This window comes from Ursus americanus, chromosome 23 (genome assembly GCF_024610735.1).
Source record: "Ursus americanus isolate L20-20 chromosome 23, mUrsAme1.1.p, whole genome shotgun sequence".
NCBI lineage: Eukaryota > Metazoa > Chordata > Mammalia > Carnivora > Ursidae > Ursus > Ursus americanus.
The window spans coordinates 43,596,433-43,612,303 of NC_142149.1; the positions used below are offsets into that span (position 1 = coordinate 43,596,433).

Genomic DNA, 15,871 nt, shown 5'->3' on the forward strand with positions numbered 1-15,871 from the left:
GGGGGACATTTCCTCCCAAGAGCCACAAACATCTGGGCCTGGGACACTTCTCTCCCTCTCAGATCGCCCAGAATTTGAAAGAAAGAGAGAGAAAGCCCCAAGAGGACTGGGGGGGAGGGAGAGGCGTGGAGGAAGGACTCCAGGGCAGAAAGTTTGTGCACCAGCTTCTAAGTTTCCATTCTGCCACTCGGACAAGTCTCTTTGGTGGCTCTTGGTTATCGCTTTGTAAAATATAAACAATATTAATTGTCTTTTCTACTTCAGGGGTTGTAAAGATCAGATGGAATGTTACTGATGAAATGTGTTGGAAAACTAAAAGCTCCTTCACTTGGTAGGCAGCATGGAGGCGCTGAAGGGACTTAATGTCAAAAGCCCCAGCTCTGCCTGCGGTTTCTTATCTGTAAAACCAGAGGGGCAGGTGGGATCAGCCCGCTAAGGCTGGAATCTCTGGGAAAATCCTCCTTAAATCCGCGTTCTGGTGCGTGCAGGAGGAAACAGGGAAGGGAGGGAAAAATCTCATGGGCAGTTCAGCATTTCTCTCCCCAGCACCCGGAGGGAACGAAGCCGCCACCTGACCGGAGCAGAGCACGGGGAAGGAGGGCACCGAGGCCTGCCAGGCGGTGGCGCCGGCGGGAGGCGCGGTCCGGCCGGCCCATTTGAGCCACGTGCGGTTGTTTCCGTGCCGGGGCGATCACGTGAGCCGCGTCAGCTGACCGGTCACGGCAGAGCCCGACTCTGGCGCCTGGCAGCACCTGCCCGGCTGTGCCCGGAGCGCAGGACCCTGCAGAGGGGTAAGAGCGTCCCCGGCCTCCCCTTCTCTGTCCCCGACCCACCCACACCGCCTCGGCCTCAGCCCCGATCCTTCGCCCATCCCTACCCTCCCGGCCTGGCAGCCCGGAAGCCGTCGCGGGCAGGGCCGTGGCGGGGCTCAGCCCCGCGCTGCCCCCAGGCGGCCGGGAGGGGATGGCCCTGGGGAGCAAGGGGCGGGAAGTCGCTCTTACCCACGGGGCCGACGGCTGGTCCCCGCCCCCAAGCCCCGACATGGAGGAGCTGCTCCAGAGCGTGGAGAGGGACCTGAACATCGATGCCCGGCAGCTGGCGCCGGCCCCGGGGGGCACCCACGTGGTGGCCCTAGTGCCCGCGCGCTGGCTGGGCAGCCTCCGCGAGCGCCGGCTGCCCGCTGGACCCTGCCCCAGGGCAGAGGGCCTGAGCGAGGCGGAAGTGAGAACTCTTCTGCAACGCTCCGTGCAGAAGCTGCCCCCCGGCTGGACGCGCGTGGAGGTGCACGGGCTGCGGAAACGGAGGCTCTCCTACCCCCTGGGCGGCGGCTTGCCCTCTGAGGAAGGGTCCAGCAGCCCCGAGACCCTCACTCGCTTCATGCAGGATGTGGCTGCCCAGAATTATCGCAACCTGTGGCGCCATGCTTATCGTACTTATGGGCAGCCCTATAGTCATAGCCCTGCCCCTTCAGCTGTCCCTGCGCTGGACTTAGTGCGACAGGCTCTGCAGAGGGTCTATGGTTGTTCCTTCCTTTTGGTGGGTGAATTTACCCAATGCCCATCATCCACAAGAGATGGTCCCTGTCCCCCTCGGGGCAGCCTGTCCTGTCCCAGTCTTTTGCGAGCTGAAGCCCTGCTGGAGTCTCCAGAGATGCTGTACGTGGTGCACCCGGACGTGCAGTTCTCCCTGCATGATGTGGTCACCTTCAGCCCTGCCAAGCTGACCAATAGCCAAGCCAAGGTGCTCTTCATTCTCTTCCGTGTGCTGAGGGCTATGGATGCCTGTCACCGCCAGGGACTGGCCTGCGGGGCCCTAACTTTGCACCACATCGCTGTAGACGAGAAGCTTTGCAGTGAGCTCCGGCTGGACCTGAGTGCTTACGAGAGGCCCCAGGAGGATGAGAATGAGGAGATCCCTGTAGCAAGGAATGGGGCAGGCATTGGACCTGGAGAGGAGGGAGGAAGGCGACCTGGGTGTCCCACCTGCCAGGAGGAACTTCGGGGCCTTGTGCTAGACTGGGTCCATGGCCGCATCAGCAACTTCCACTACCTCATGCAGCTAAATCGGTTGGCAGGTCGGCGGCAGGGCGATCCCAACTACCACCCGGTGCTTCCCTGGGTCGTGGACTTCACCACACCCCATGGGCGCTTTCGAGACCTACGCAAGTCCAAGTTCCGGCTCAATAAGGGGGATAAGCAGCTGGACTTCACATACGAGATGACACGGCAGGCGTTTGTAGCAGGTGGTGTGGGTGGTGGGGAGCCACCTCATGTTCCTCACCACATCTCCGATGTGCTCTCCGACATCACGTATTATGTGTACAAGGCTCGGCGGACACCCCGCTCAGTGCTCTGTGGACATGTGCGGGCACAATGGGAGCCCCATGAGTATCCCGCCAGCATGGAGCGTATGCAGAACTGGACCCCTGACGAGTGCATTCCTGAGTTCTACACCGATCCCTCTATCTTCTCCTCCATCCACCCCGACATGCCTGACCTGGATGTGCCAGCCTGGTGTGGCTCTAGCCAGGAGTTCGTGTCCGCCCACCGGGCATTGTTGGAGAGCCGAGAAGTGTCCCAGGACCTGCACCATTGGATTGACCTCACATTCGGCTACAAACTCCAGGGCAAGGAGGCTGTGAAAGAGAAGAATGTGTGTCTGCACCTGGTGGATGGCCACACGCACCTGACCAGCTATGGCGTGGTGCAGCTTTTCGATCAGCCGCACCCCCAACGCCTGGCTGGGGCTCCTGCCCTTGCCCCCGAGCCCCCACTCATCCCCAGAGTGTTGTTCCAGACCATCCAGGAGAGCATAGGCCGGGAGGACTTACCTGGACAGCTTACAAATGGGGTGGGCAGGTCGGTTTTGGAGGCCACCGCCTGTGAGGCTGGCTGGGCCAGAGACAGGCCGGTGGCAGGGGAAGATGACTTGGAACAGGCCACAGAAGCTCTGGATTCCATCTCCCTCGTGGGAAAAGCAGGTGACCAGCTAGGCTCCTCCTCCTCTGCCTCCAGTCAAGCCCCCCCAGGCCTCCTGTCTTTCTCAGTGGCCTCGGCCTCTCGACCAGGCCGCCGGAGCAAACCTGCCGGGGCAGACCCTGGGGAAGGTGAGGAGGGAAAGATTCTTCTTCCCGAGGGCTTCAATCCTGTGCAGGCTCTGGAAGGGCTAGAGAAACTCGGCAACTTCCTGACCAAAGGCCTAGGGAGCCAGTTGGAGGTGCTTGAGCAGCCCCAAATCCAGCCACCCGTGCAGCTGCAGGAACTCTTCCATCGGGACATGCAGGCCCTGGGGGTTCTGTTGGCCGAGATGGTGTTCGCCACCAGGGTCCGAACACTGCAGCCTGATGCGCCTTTGTGGGTACGCTTCGAGGCTGTTCGGGGGCTCTGCCTACGCCACCCCAAGGAGGTCCCTGTGTCTCTGCAGCCCGTGCTGGACATACTTCTGCAGCTAAGTGGACCTGAGGGCCCTGTGGTAGCAGGGAGGGGCAAGCTGGCCCCACTGTTCGAGTACAGGCCCGTCTGCCAGGGATTGCCCCCTCCCTGCCCGGCCCAGCTCCTCAGCCCCTTCAGCTCTGTGGTTCCCTTCCCCCCGTACTTCCCGGCGCTACACAAGTTCATCCTCCTGTATCAGGCAAGACGTGTGGAGGACGAGGCCCAGGGGCGGGAGCTCGTGTTCGCTCTGTGGCAGCAACTGGGTGCAGTGCTGAGTGACATCACCCCGGAGGGCCTGGAGATCCTGCTGCCCTTCGTGCTGTCACTCATGTCTGAGGAGCACACGGCTGTGTACACAGCCTGGTACCTGTTTGAACCTGTTGCCAAGGCACTAGGCCCCAAAAATGCTAATAAGTACCTCCTGAAGCCTCTCATCGGCGCTTACGAGAGCCCGTGCCGCCTGCACGGCCGTTTCTACCTGTACACGGACTGCTTCGTGGCCCAGCTGATGGTGCGCCTGGGCCTGCAGGCCTTTCTCAGCCACCTGCTGCCCCACGTCCTGCAGGTGCTGGCTGGCGTGGAGGCCTCCCAGGAAGAAAGCAAGGGCCTGGTGGGGGCCGCCGAGGATGAGGACGGTGAGCTCGTAGGGGCCAGGCCCAGCTCCTGTGCTTTCAGGGAGGAGATTCCAATGGATGGTGAGCCTGCAGCCTCCTCGGGCCTGGGGCTCCCAGACTACACGTCTGGCGTCAGCTTCCATGACCAGGCCTACCTCCCTGAGACCGAGGACTTCCAAGCGGGGCTGTATGTGGCCGAGTCCCCGCAGCCCCAGGAGGCTGAGGCTGTGAGCCTGGGTCGGTTGAGTGACAAGAGCAGCACCAGCGAGACCTCCCTGGGCGAGGAGCGGGCTGCGGAGGAGGGCGGCGCTCCCGTGGACAAGAGCAGTCTCAGGTCAGGAGACAGCAGCCAGGACTTGAAGCAAAGCGAGGGCTCAGAGGAGGAAGAGGAGGAGGAGGAGGAGGGCTGTGTGGTGTTGGAGGAGGAGGAGGGAGACGGGGAGCAAGACGAGATCACCACGGCATCCGAGCTCACTCTCTCCGACACTGTGCTGTCCATGGATACGGTCGTGGCCCGCGGCGGCGAGACAGGTGGGGAGGAGGACGCGGAGCCGCTAACTGAGCAGTCGGAGGGTAAAGAACAGAAGATCCTCCTTGGTGAGTCCTCAGGCCTTAGGGTGTGGGTCAAACGGTCCTCTGGTTGGTTATTTATTTAAGTCATTTTTACACCCAACGTGGGGCTCAAACTCATGACCCTGAGATCAAGAGTCCCGTGTTCTTCTGACCGAGCCAGCCAGGCGCCCTGTGGTTTGGTTTGGTTTGGTGTTTTAATTCCAGTATATTTAACATGCAGTGTTTTATTAGTTTCACATATATAGTGATTCGACAATTATATACATTACTCAGTGCTCATGATGACAAGTCTGTTCTTAATCCCCATCACCCATTTCTCCCATCCCCCACCCTCTTCCCCTCTGGTAACCATCAGTTTGTTCTCCATAGTTAAAAGTCTGTTTTTTGGTTTGTCTCTCTCTCTCTTTTTTCTTTGCTCTCTTTTTAAAAAAGATTGCTCTCTTAAAAAAAAAGATTTATTTATTTGAGAGAGAGAGAGAGAGCACGTGCAAGCATGAATGTGTGGTGGGGAAGGGTCAGAGGGAGAGGGAGAGAGAGTCTTCAGCAGAGGGTCTGCACTGAGCTCAGACCAATGTGGGGCTCGATCTCATGACCCTGAGATCATGTCCTGAGCCGAAACCAAGAGTCGGACACTCAGCCGACTGTGCCACTTAGGTGCCCCATGCTCTTTTGTTTTGTTTCTTAAATTCCACATGTGCATGAAATCATATGGGATTTGTCTCTCTCTGACTTATTTCGCTTAGCATTATACTCTAGGTCCATTCATATTGTTGCAAATGGCAAGATAGGATCCTCTTAATGGCTGAATAATATTCCATTGTGTATATACTAGATCTTCTTCTTCATTCATTCATCTGTCAGCGGACATGGGCTGCTTCCGTAGTTTGGCTGTTGTACATAGTGCTACAAAAAATAGGGGTGCATGTATCCCTTTGAATTAGTGTTTTTGTATTTTTGGGGTAAATACCAGTAGTGCAATTATTGGATCATAGGGTAGTTCTGTTTTTAACTTTTTAAAAAAAGATTTTATTTATTTATTAGAGAGAGAGAGAATGAGCCGGGGGAGGGAAGGAGGAGAGGGAGAAGCAGACTACCCACTGAACAAGGAGCCTGATGCAGGGCTTGATCCCAGGACCCCGAGATCATGACCTGAGCCAAAGGCAGATGGCTAACTGACTGAGCCACCCAGGCGCTCCTATTTTTAATTTTTGCAGAACCTCCCAACTGTCTAATATAGCGACTGCGGCAGTTTGCATTCCCACCCGCAGTGCACGAGAGTTCCTTTTTCTCTACATCCTCGCCAACACTTGTTTCTTGTGTTGTTGATTTTAGCCATTCTGACAGGTGTGAGATGATATTGCAGTTTTAATTTGCATTTCCTTGATAATGAGTGATGTTGAGCATCTTTTCATGTGTGTTGGCCATCTGTGTGTCTTTGGAGAAGTGTCTGTTCATGTCTTCTGCCCATTTTTTAATTGGGTTACTGTGTTTTGGGTGTTGAGTTGTAGCAGTTCTTTATCTATTTTGGACACTAAGCCTTTATCAGATACGTCATTTGCAGATGTGTTCTTCCATTCTTTAGGTTGCTTTTAGTTTTGTGGATTGTTTCCTTAGCTGTGCAAAAGCTTTTTATTTTGATGTAGTCCCAGTAGTTTATTTTTGCTTTTATTTCCCTTGCCTCAGGAGACATATCTAGAAAGATGTTGCTACAGCCGATGTCAGAGAAATTACTGCCTGTGCTCTCGTCTACGATTTTTATGGTTTCAGGTCTCATTTTTAGGTCTTTAATCCATTTTGAGTTTACTTTTGTGTATGCTGTAAGAAAGTGGGCCAGATTGATTCTTTTTTTTTTTTCTTTTTAAGTAGGCTCTACGCGGTGTGGACCCCAACGTGGGGCTTGAACTCAAGACCCTGAGATCAAGACCTCAGCTGAAATCAAGAGTAGGATGCTTAATTGACTGAGCCACCCAAGCACCCCCAGTTTGATTCTTTTTTGTGTAGCTGTCCAGTTTTTCGCCATTTGTTGAAGAGACTGTCTTTTTCCCATTGTATAGTCTTTCTTGTCCTCCTTTGTCAAAGATTAGTTGACCACATAATTGTGGGTTTATTTCTGGTTTTTCTGTTTTGTTCCATTGATTTGCGTGTCTGTTTTGTGCCAGTACAATACTGTTATGATTGCTGTAGCTTTGTAATATAACTTGAAGTCTGGAATTGTAATGCCTCCAGCTTTGCTTTGCTTTTTCAAGATTGTTTTGGTTATTCGGGGTCCTTTATGATTCCATAATAATTAGGACTATTTGTTCTAGTTCCATGAAAAATGCTGTTGGTATTTTGGTAGGGATTGCATTAAATTTGTAGACTGCTTTGGGTAGTTTAGACATTTTAACAATATCCGTTCTTCCAATCCATGAACATGGAATGCTTTTCCATTTCTTTGTGTTGTCTTCAATTTCTTTCATCAGTGTTTGATATTTTTCAAAGTATAGGTCTTTTACCTCTGGTTAAATTTAATCCTAGGCATTTTATTATTTTTGGTGCAATTATAAATGGGATTGTTTTCTTAATTTCACTTTCTGTTGCTTCATTATTAGCGTATAGAAGTGCAGCAGATTTCTGTACATTGATTTTGCATCCTGCGACTTTACCGAATTTATTTATTAGTGCTAGTAGTTTTTTGGTGGAGTCTTTATGGTTTTCTATATATAGTATCATGTCATCTACAAATAGTGAAAGTTTTACTTCTTCTTTTACTTCTTCCTAAAATTTGGATGCCTTTTATTTCTTTTTGTTGTCTAATTGCTTGGCTAGGATTTCCAGTGGTGAGACTGGACATCTTTGTCTCATTCCTGACCTTAGGGGAAAAGCTCCTAGTTTTTCCCCATCAAGGATGATGTTTGCTGTGGGTTTTTCACATAAGGCGTTTATTATGTTGAGGTATGTTCCCTCTAAACCCACTTTGTCGAGGGTTTTTATCATGAACGGTTCTTGTATTTTGTCAAATGCTTTTTCTGCATTTGTTGAAATGATTGTATGGTTTTCTTTTTTTCTTTCTTTCTTTTTTAAAGATTTTATTTGTTTATTTGACAGTGAGAGAGAGAGAGAGAGAGAGCACGCGCCTGCACAGGTAGGGGGAGCAGCAGGCAGAGGGAGAAGTGGACTTCCTGACAAGCAGGGAGCCAGATGCAGGACTCGATCCCAGGAGCTTGGGATCATAACCTGAGCCTAAGGCAGCCGCTTAACTACGAGCCACTCGGGTGCCCTGTCATATGCTTTCATCCTCTCACTTGTTGATGCGATGTATCACATTGATTGATTTGCAAATATTGAACCATCCTTGCGTCCCAGGAATAAATCCCACTTCATGGTGGTGAATGATTTTCTTAATGTGTTGTTGGATTCGGTTTGCTAGTATTTTGTTGAGGAGTTTTGCTAGATCTATATTCATCAGAGATAATGGACTGAAGTTCTTTTAGTGTCTTTACCTAGTTTTGGTATCAGGATAATACTGCTTCATAGAATGAATCTGGAAAGTTTCCTTCCTCTTCTATTTCTTAGAATAGTTTGAGAAAAATAGGTATTAACTTTTCTTCACTCTGGCTTTCATTGAACATTTCTGAGTACGTAGTGTGTGCCAGGGAGTGGCTCGAATAAATTCCCAAGCAGCACAGATGTGGGCCTGCCTCCCGGGCTCACCTCTAGCAGAGGAGGTGCCGCATTGTAGACAGTCTTACATAAAGTAGTGCTGTAAAGAACAGGGCTAGGTGCTGCAAGGGAATATAAATAGGGCTTAGATCTAGTTTTCAGGGTTTGGAGAAGGCTTTCCTGAAGGTAGAGCCAGGGGAACCTGGGTGGCTCAGTCAGTTAAGCATCTGCCTTCTGCTCAGGTCATGATCTCGGGGTCCTGGGATTGAGCCCCGCGTTGGGCTCCCTGCTCAGCAGGGAGTCTGCTTCTCCCTCTCCCTCTGCCCTCCCCCAACTCGTGCTTGTTCTCTCTCTCTCTCTCAAATAAATAAAGTCTTTAGGAGGAAAAAAACGTAGAGACAGTTGAGGTCCAATGAATAGGAGGTAGCAAGGCAAAAATGGTAGGGTCTGCAATGGGAAGAGCACACCAGGCAGAGGGAACAGTATATGTGAGGCTCTATGACTGTCATGGTTCCATTAAAGAATCAGTGAAAGGCTAGCATGGTTAGACAGGGAGAGTGGAGGGAAGAAGAGGGAGCACAGGCAAAGAGGGAGGGAGCTGGGGCTCATTTAGCAGCTTAAGAAAATTCAGTGAAAGGATAACCTTCCTGCAAGTTGTGCCCCAGGAGAGGATCCTGGAGCAGCCCCGAAGCCATAGGCCACCTCTGCCACTGTGAAATAGAGGGTGGTGGTGTGGGGCACCCAGCTTCAGCTAGGCTCTTTGGCAGGTTTGCGGCCAGGATTGGCTAGGAGGGGTGCCATGGGGTGGGGTGGGAGGAGTGGCAAGCCACCATTATCTGATGAGCTCAGGGCCCGCTCCCGCCTTGCAGATACAGCCTGCAAGATGGTCCGCTGGCTGTCTGCCAAGCTTGGCCCCACGGTGGCCTCTCGCTATGTGGCCCGGAACCTGCTCCGCTTGCTGACGTCTTGTTATGTTGGTAAGGCCTGTGGTCGGTGCTGGAGGTGGGGCTTCACCTCAGAGCCTCTGTCCATCTTCAGCCCCCTCTAGGGGCTCCGTCCCACTTGCACGTCCCTGCCAGCTCCTGGGTGCCGGTCTGTGAGCTATTTCCTGCCTTGGGTAGGGCAATGGGGTGGGCCCCAGGCTAGACTGAGCCAGAGTGGCCACCATAGTCCTGAAAGACTGACCTCCCTCCTGCCTGCCGCAGGCTGCTCAAGGCTGCCGGTTTCTCCTCGGCAGGGCCCACTCGGCAGCAGTTCACCGTGAGCAGCGGTGAGAGCCCCCCGCTGAGTGCCGGCAGCATCTACCAGAAGAGACCGGTGCTGGGGGATATAGTGTCGGGGCCCGTGCTCAGCTGTCTCCTGCACATCGCTCATCTGTACGGGGAGCCCGTCCTCACCTACCAGTACCTGCCGTACATCAGCTACCTGGTCAGTCACTGGTGTGGCCGCCTCGGAGGCCAAGGAGCTGGAGGGCAGACGGGCAAGCTGGGGGTCCCGGGGGTCCGTGGGCAGCCCGGCCCTCATCTCCTCTGTGGCCCTAGGTGGCCCCGGGTAGCACCTCAGGCCCCAGTCGACTGAACAGCCGTAAGGAGGCGGGGCTGCTGGCGGCGGTGACCCTGACCCAGAAGATCATCGTGCGCCTGTCGGACACCACGCTCATGGACATCCTGCCCCGCATCAGCCACGAGGTCCTGCTGCCTGTGCTCAGCTTCCTCACTTCCCTCGTCACTGGGTAGGCTGCTGCCCCACCCCCGTGCAGGGAGTCGTTGAGCTGAGGGGGCCACCCAGGAGGGTCTGGGAAGTTTGGGAGCGAGGCTGGACCGGGTGTCGGGAGTCCCGGTTCTGATCCAGCTGTGCGACCCGGAGCAAGCCACACCTTCTTTCTGTGCCTGTTTCCTTATCTGGTTTGGACCAACTGGTCTTATAGCTCTTTTCTTTGAAAGCTTTTGATAGATTCTGGGCAAGTCCCCAGAGTGGGGGGAGGGGGCGCTAGAGCTCATGGACTCTCTTTCCAGGTTCCCAAGCGGGGCCCAGGCCCGGACTGTCCTGTGCGTGAAAACCATCAGCCTCATCGCCCTCATATGCCTGCGCATCGGACAGGAGATGGTCCAGCAGCACCTGAGTGAGCCCGTGGCCACCTTCTTTCAAGTCTTCTCTCAGCTGCACGAGCTTCGGCACCAGGTAGGCAGACCGTCTTCCCTTCCCTGGCTGGCATGGGCTGGGCAGGGGCCGTGAACTTGGCTAACTCCCGGGCTGCTCTGCCCACAGGATCTGAAGCTGGACCCCGCGGGCCGCAGCGAGGGCCAGCTGCCAGAGGTGGCCTTCTCCGATGGGCAGCAGCGGCCGGTGGACCCCACCCTGCTGGACGAGCTGCAGAAGGTGTTCACCTTGGAGATGGCGTACACAATCTACGTGCCCTTCTCCTGCCTGTTGGGTACTGCCCGATCACATTCCCTTGCAAAGCCTTGTGGCTCTGTCTCTGCCCCCCAGGAGGGCCCCGCGCTCCCCTTGCCCCCAGAGTCCATAGTGGATATTCGGCACGGTGCTCTGCGTCAGAGCAAAGGGATTTGGCCTCAGACCTCAGAGTCCCAAGGAGTAACGTGTGAACGTGGACAGAGCATTAGCCAGCAAGGAGGCACGGGCGCTGGTCTAGAGTATCCCTGGGGAAGGCGGGGGCATCAGGCTGCTGTACTGACATCTCCAGCAGCTTCTGAGAGGAATAAGCAGCCCGCCGTCCGTGTAGCCTCCCGTGCGGGCCCGGCACTGCTGAGTGGTTACATGCGTTGTCTCGCTGAATGGGATGAGCAGCCCTGTGGTCAGATATGGTATCGTTCCTCCACTGAAATCTGGGGCCTGGGAGGGAGAGCACCGGCTGTCTGTCTCGCCATTCTGGTTCCGATGTGCCGCATGGCGCCCAGTACTTAGAGAGGACGCTCATGTGAATGAATCCACGTGTTTCTAGGGAAGAACCAGGCTCAGAGATGAAGAATTACTTGCCCAGAGTTGCACAGCCAGTACCAGCCCTGTCTTCTGTGGTTCCCAGGCCTTGGATGGGTGGTGGCAGCTGCCTGCCATCTTCCCTAATCTTAGGACCACTCCCACTCCCATCCAGGTGACATCATCCGGAAAATCATCCCCAACCACGAGCTGGTCGGGGAGCTGGCGGGGCTGTATTTGGAGAGCGTCAGTCCAAGCAGTCGCAGCCCTGCCAGCGTGGAGCCCACCGTGCCCAGCACCGGCCCCGAGTGGGACCCCCAGAGTGGGGGCTGCCCCCCGGACGACGGCCACTCGGGGACCTTTGGGAGCGTCCTGGTCGGGAACCGCATCCAGATTCCTGACGACTCTCAGCCTGAGAGCCCCGGCTTGCTGGGCCCCATCCCGGGGGTGGGCAGCGGGGGCCTCAGCAGCGAGGAGGACAACGCACTGAAGCGGGAGCTGCCCCGCAGTGCCCACGGGCTGAGCGGGAACTGGCTGGCGTACTGGCAGTACGAGATTGGCGTGAGCCAGCAGGATGCCCACTTTCACTTCCATCAGATCCGCCTGCAGAGCTTCCCGGGCCACTCGGGGGCCGTCAAGTGCGTGGCGCCCCTGAGCAGTGAGGACTTCTTCCTGAGTGGCAGCAAGGACCGCACGGTGCGCCTCTGGCCCCTCTACAACTCTGGGGATGGCACCGGTGAGACGGCCCCACGCCTTGTCTATGCCCAGCACCGCAAGAGCGTCTTCTTTGTGGGCCAGCTCGAGGCCCCCCAGTACGTGGTGAGCTGTGACGGGGCTGTGCACGTCTGGGACCCCTTCACAGGTGAGCGGGCCCAGGTGAGGCCTGTTCTGTTGCTGCCATCCTGGGCCCTGCCGGGCCTCTGGGTATGGGGACCTGGGGTTGGGCGGTTGGGGTGTAATGGCATACAGTGTGGGGGAGACCCAGTGAGGCTGCACAGAGGAGCGGTTAGACCTGAGTTGGAATCCATGCCCTGAGTTTGAATTGGTTCTGCCAACTTATTTGCTGAGTGACCTTGTGCAAGTCACTTTGCTGCTGGAAGCATTAGTTTTCCCATCTGTAAAATGGGAATCAGAACTGGCTTGGAAGATAATGCACGTAGGGGTCTGGCTTAACAAGTAGCATGCCGTACAGGTTTGGCCAATGATTGCTCGATTATTTTTTGGCATCATGGGGCGAGAAGTACGGTTAATAAGGTTTTTTAAAGGGGGAGGGGATAGAGTAGCATTGAGGTAGACCGAGGAGCGGTAGCATTTGATCAGGGGGCACCATGGGAAGAGAAGAGGTTGCTTTGGGGACCAGAGTCTGGCCTGGCCACGGAAGCAAAAAGGTGGGAGAGTCAAAAAACATCTTTAGCATTTTCTTAGGTCCTCTGGGATATGAGAAGCAGATCCAGGGTATATCAGGGAGATAGGAAGAGTTGGGGTGCTTCCATCAGCCACTGGGACCCCAGATCCACTGTGCCTCTCCTTCCCAGGGAAGACCCTTCGCGTGATGGAGCCATGGGACAGCCGGGTGCCCCTGACTGCTGTGGCCGTCATGCCCGCCCCCCATACCAGCATCACCATGGCCAGCTCTGACTCGACCCTGCGCTTTGTGGACTGCAGGAAGCCTGGCCTGCAGGTCAGGGGAGTCCCGTTCCCCGAGCCCCGGCCTGGATGCCCAGCAGGGAGGAGAGACCCCGAAGAGAGCTGGCCAGGGTGTAGTTTAGGCCAATCACCCATAGCAGCAGCAAACCTTGGGGGGTGGGACTCTGATGTGAGATGAAGGGGAACCCTCTGCTTAATGGGGGGCTGGATAGAGGATCAGGGCTTTCAGCTGTGTGGGCTGGGGGGTGAACAGGACCTCAGGGAGAAATGGGTTGGAGTGGGTGGCGGCACTTTAGCTCATCTCCCTCCGTCTGCAGCATGAGTTCCGCCTCGGCGGCGGGCTGAACCCTGGGCTTGTCCGCTCCCTGGCCGTCAGCCCCAGTGGCCGTAGCGTGGTGGCTGGCTTCTCCTCGGGCTTCATGGTGCTCCTGGACACCCGTACTGGCCTGGTTCTGCGTGGCTGGCCGGCCCATGAGGGGGACATCCTGCAGATCAAGGTGACTGACCGGGTCCCCTTCCCGTCCTCACTGCCCAGCCCCACCCCTGCCCCGGGTCCTCTTAGGGCCCACCCCGGAAGAGCTCCAGCTGAGATGATGTCCCTCGTGCCTGCCCCAGGGCTGATGGGCAGAGAGGGTTAGGAGCCAGCTGCACTGCAGGGGCCCTGGCGGCAGGCAGGCCACGGGGGCGGAAAGCAGGGGGTGAGCTGACCCTGCTGGTCCCTGGGGATGTTCTAATGAGTAACCCTTGTCCATATTTGCCTTGCTTGGAGGATCGGGGGTCAGGCCCTGTCCGTGACCCAGTTCAGGTTAAATAAAGCTCAGCTGGGAGGCTGTTTACTGCCCCCAGAGCAGGGAGCAGAGTCCATGCCCCATGCTGGGCTGCCCTTGTGGGGGCAGGGACATCCCGGCTTGGGGATCCTGCGCCTACCCCCGCCCATTCTCAGTCACAGACCTCAGGGAACTGCCCAGGGAGGGACAGGAGGGGAGGAACAGGGCTCTTTGTGGGAGGGTATTTCCAGGCAACTAGCACTCCCTCCCTATCCTGACTGTAGCCAGGGGACCTGCACTGCCACTGCTAAGGGCAGATTGCCCCCAACTCTATTTAGGACCCCAGGGAGCCCAGGGGGCCAGGTAGCTTTCAGTTCAGACCTTCCAGGGAAGTGTTAGGAGGGCTTTGGTGTCGGCCTGGCTGTTAATCCTGGCAGTGCCACTTACTGGCTCTCTGACCCTGGTAGGATTCCTTAACTTTTCTGAGCCTTGAGTTTTCTTCTCTGTAAAATGGGGACAGCATTTACGTTCATCGAGTTGTCATGAAAATTGAATTGGTAATATGGCATGCCTCACATGATGCCTCGATATAGTAGTTAAGTGCTCAGGTTACGGTGATGGTTAAAGACACTTCAACACAGTCATATTAACCAACACTCACGTAATGTGGTGGGAGGGGGCAGCTGGTCCCCCGCCCGGGATTCCTTATCTTCCTGGGAGACCCTGGAGCTCGGCGGGCACGTGGGCGGGCCCAGGCCCTGCTGAGGCTCTCTTCGCCCTGAGCAGGCCGTGGAGGGCAGTATCCTGGTCAGCTCCTCCTCTGACCACTCCTTGACCGTGTGGAAGGAACTGGAACAGAAGCCCACACACCACTACAAGTCAGCGTCTGACCCCATCCACACCTTCGACCTGTACGGCAGCGAGGTGGTCACCGGCACGGTGGCCAACAAGATCGGCGTCTGTTCCCTCCTTGAGCCACCGTCCCAGGCCACCACCAAGCTCAGCTCTGAGAACTTCCGAGGCACGCTCACTAGCCTGGCCTTGCTGCCCACCAAACGCCACCTCTTGCTGGGCTCGGACAATGGGGTCGTCCGCCTCCTGGCATAGGCTGAGGTGGGGCTGGCCAGTGACATCCCCCAGGAGTCCATCTCTCACCCGTGTTTGCCCAGCAGCTCCCTCCGGGCAAGCTTCAGGCCCCACACCCCGAGGGCCCCCGTGGCCTGCCAGCTACGGTGAGGCAGGGGCCAGGTTTCCGAACTGCCAGAGCCACCAGTGCTGCCAGAAAGGACCTCCTTCACGGCTCGGGGGAGACGCTGCCCCTAGTCGGCGGGAAGCAAGAGAGAGAGCTTGGGAAAGCCTCGCCCTCTCTTCTCCCTAGCTCTGCCCTCTGGGTCCACATGGGGATAGGGAAGCTCTGAGAAGACGAAGGGAGACTGGCCCTGTCCAGCCGGTCTCCGGCCAAGGATGCCCCACACCTTGCTGAGCTCTCTGTACCCCTGTCTCACAAGGACAGGACGGCTGCTGCAGTCCAGGACACTGATGGTGCTTGGACTCCAGCCTCTAATGATGGCTGTCCGTGGTCCAGGAGTTCAGGGCCTTGGGCCGGGGTTTAACTGTCCACCCAGCCAGGCCCTGTCCAGTGTGGGCCCAGTAGGGGAAGAAAGAGGGCAAGACCAGGGGAGGGAAGAGGGACTGGGCCAGCTGGTGCCTGCCAGGAGTGACCCCATGCCTTGCCTGCCCACCCCTCACCACAGTGTTTGTGCCTTGACCTGAGGAGGCAGGCCCTGGGCCCCGAACCCTTGTGGTCCAACACCCTGAGAGAGGGGGCGAGAATGATCTCTGCATCTCAGGTCTCTCCCAGGGGCCGGGAAGGCCCAGGCATCCCGGAACCCTCACATTCTGGAGCAGAGATGAGGTCTGAGCCTGCGCCCCTACTGCCTCCTCATTATTTGCAATAGATGTAAATAGGACCAATAAATCCTTTGGAAGAGCCGTGGAACTGAGTGACGCTTTTCTTGACAGCGGCGTCAGGGTCGGGAAGAATCGGGACGCAGCAGCTTCCAGGGCAGTGAGGAGAGGGCGAGGAGGGTGGGAGACAGCCTGATCATTGTTCTTGGGCACCACAGGGTACGGGGCTTCTGGTGCATGCAGTTTCCTGACCCCTCAGCCTTGGGGGAGGGTAAGGGAGGATGCTGGCTGGTGCCGTGGCCCTCTCCTCTCCCACCCCTTCCAGATCCAGGCTAAAGGCAGCCAATTAGGA

The 15,871-nt window shown here is 56.2% G+C and overlaps 1 protein-coding gene across 4 annotated transcripts; it reads left to right on the plus strand.

Annotated features, from left to right (window-relative positions):
* The first annotated feature begins 684 nt into the window (after positions 1-684).
* On the plus strand, positions 685-15,610 carry WDR81 (WD repeat domain 81). 4 transcript variants are annotated; one of them, XM_045773322.2, is made up of 10 exons: positions 690-4,642; positions 9,130-9,237; positions 9,498-9,688; positions 9,802-9,992; positions 10,276-10,441; positions 10,529-10,694; positions 11,373-12,059; positions 12,733-12,878; positions 13,162-13,341; positions 14,398-15,610. In XM_045773322.2, exons 1-10 carry the CDS (start codon positions 964-966, stop codon positions 14,716-14,718), a joined length of 5,835 nt encoding a protein of 1,944 aa, XP_045629278.2. In that variant the 5' UTR covers positions 690-963; the 3' UTR covers positions 14,719-15,610. The 4 variants fall into 4 exon arrangements, 3 of the variants coding, with proteins under 3 accessions (XP_045629279.2, XP_045629278.2, XP_045629280.1); XM_045773324.2 differs by having other exon boundaries at positions 710-791; XR_015721373.1 differs by lacking the exon at positions 14,398-15,610 and having other exon boundaries at positions 686-4,642; positions 11,373-12,073; positions 13,162-13,295.
* The last annotated feature ends 261 nt before the right edge of the window (positions 15,611-15,871 follow it).

What these genes read in the sequence shown, in the direction of transcription:
- WDR81 (XM_045773322.2), top strand. Translation starts at nt 964, where the DNA reads ATGGCCCTGGGGAGCAAGGGGCGGGAAGTCGCTCTTACCCACGGGGCC. An exon ending in AGAACAGAAGATCCTCCTTG is followed by an intron (nt 4,643 to 9,129) that starts GTGAGTCCTCAG and finishes CCCGCCTTGCAG; the next exon opens with ATACAGCCTGCAAGATGGTC. An exon ending in GCAGGAAGCCTGGCCTGCAG is followed by an intron (nt 12,879 to 13,161) that starts GTCAGGGGAGTC and finishes CTCCGTCTGCAG; the next exon opens with CATGAGTTCCGCCTCGGCGG.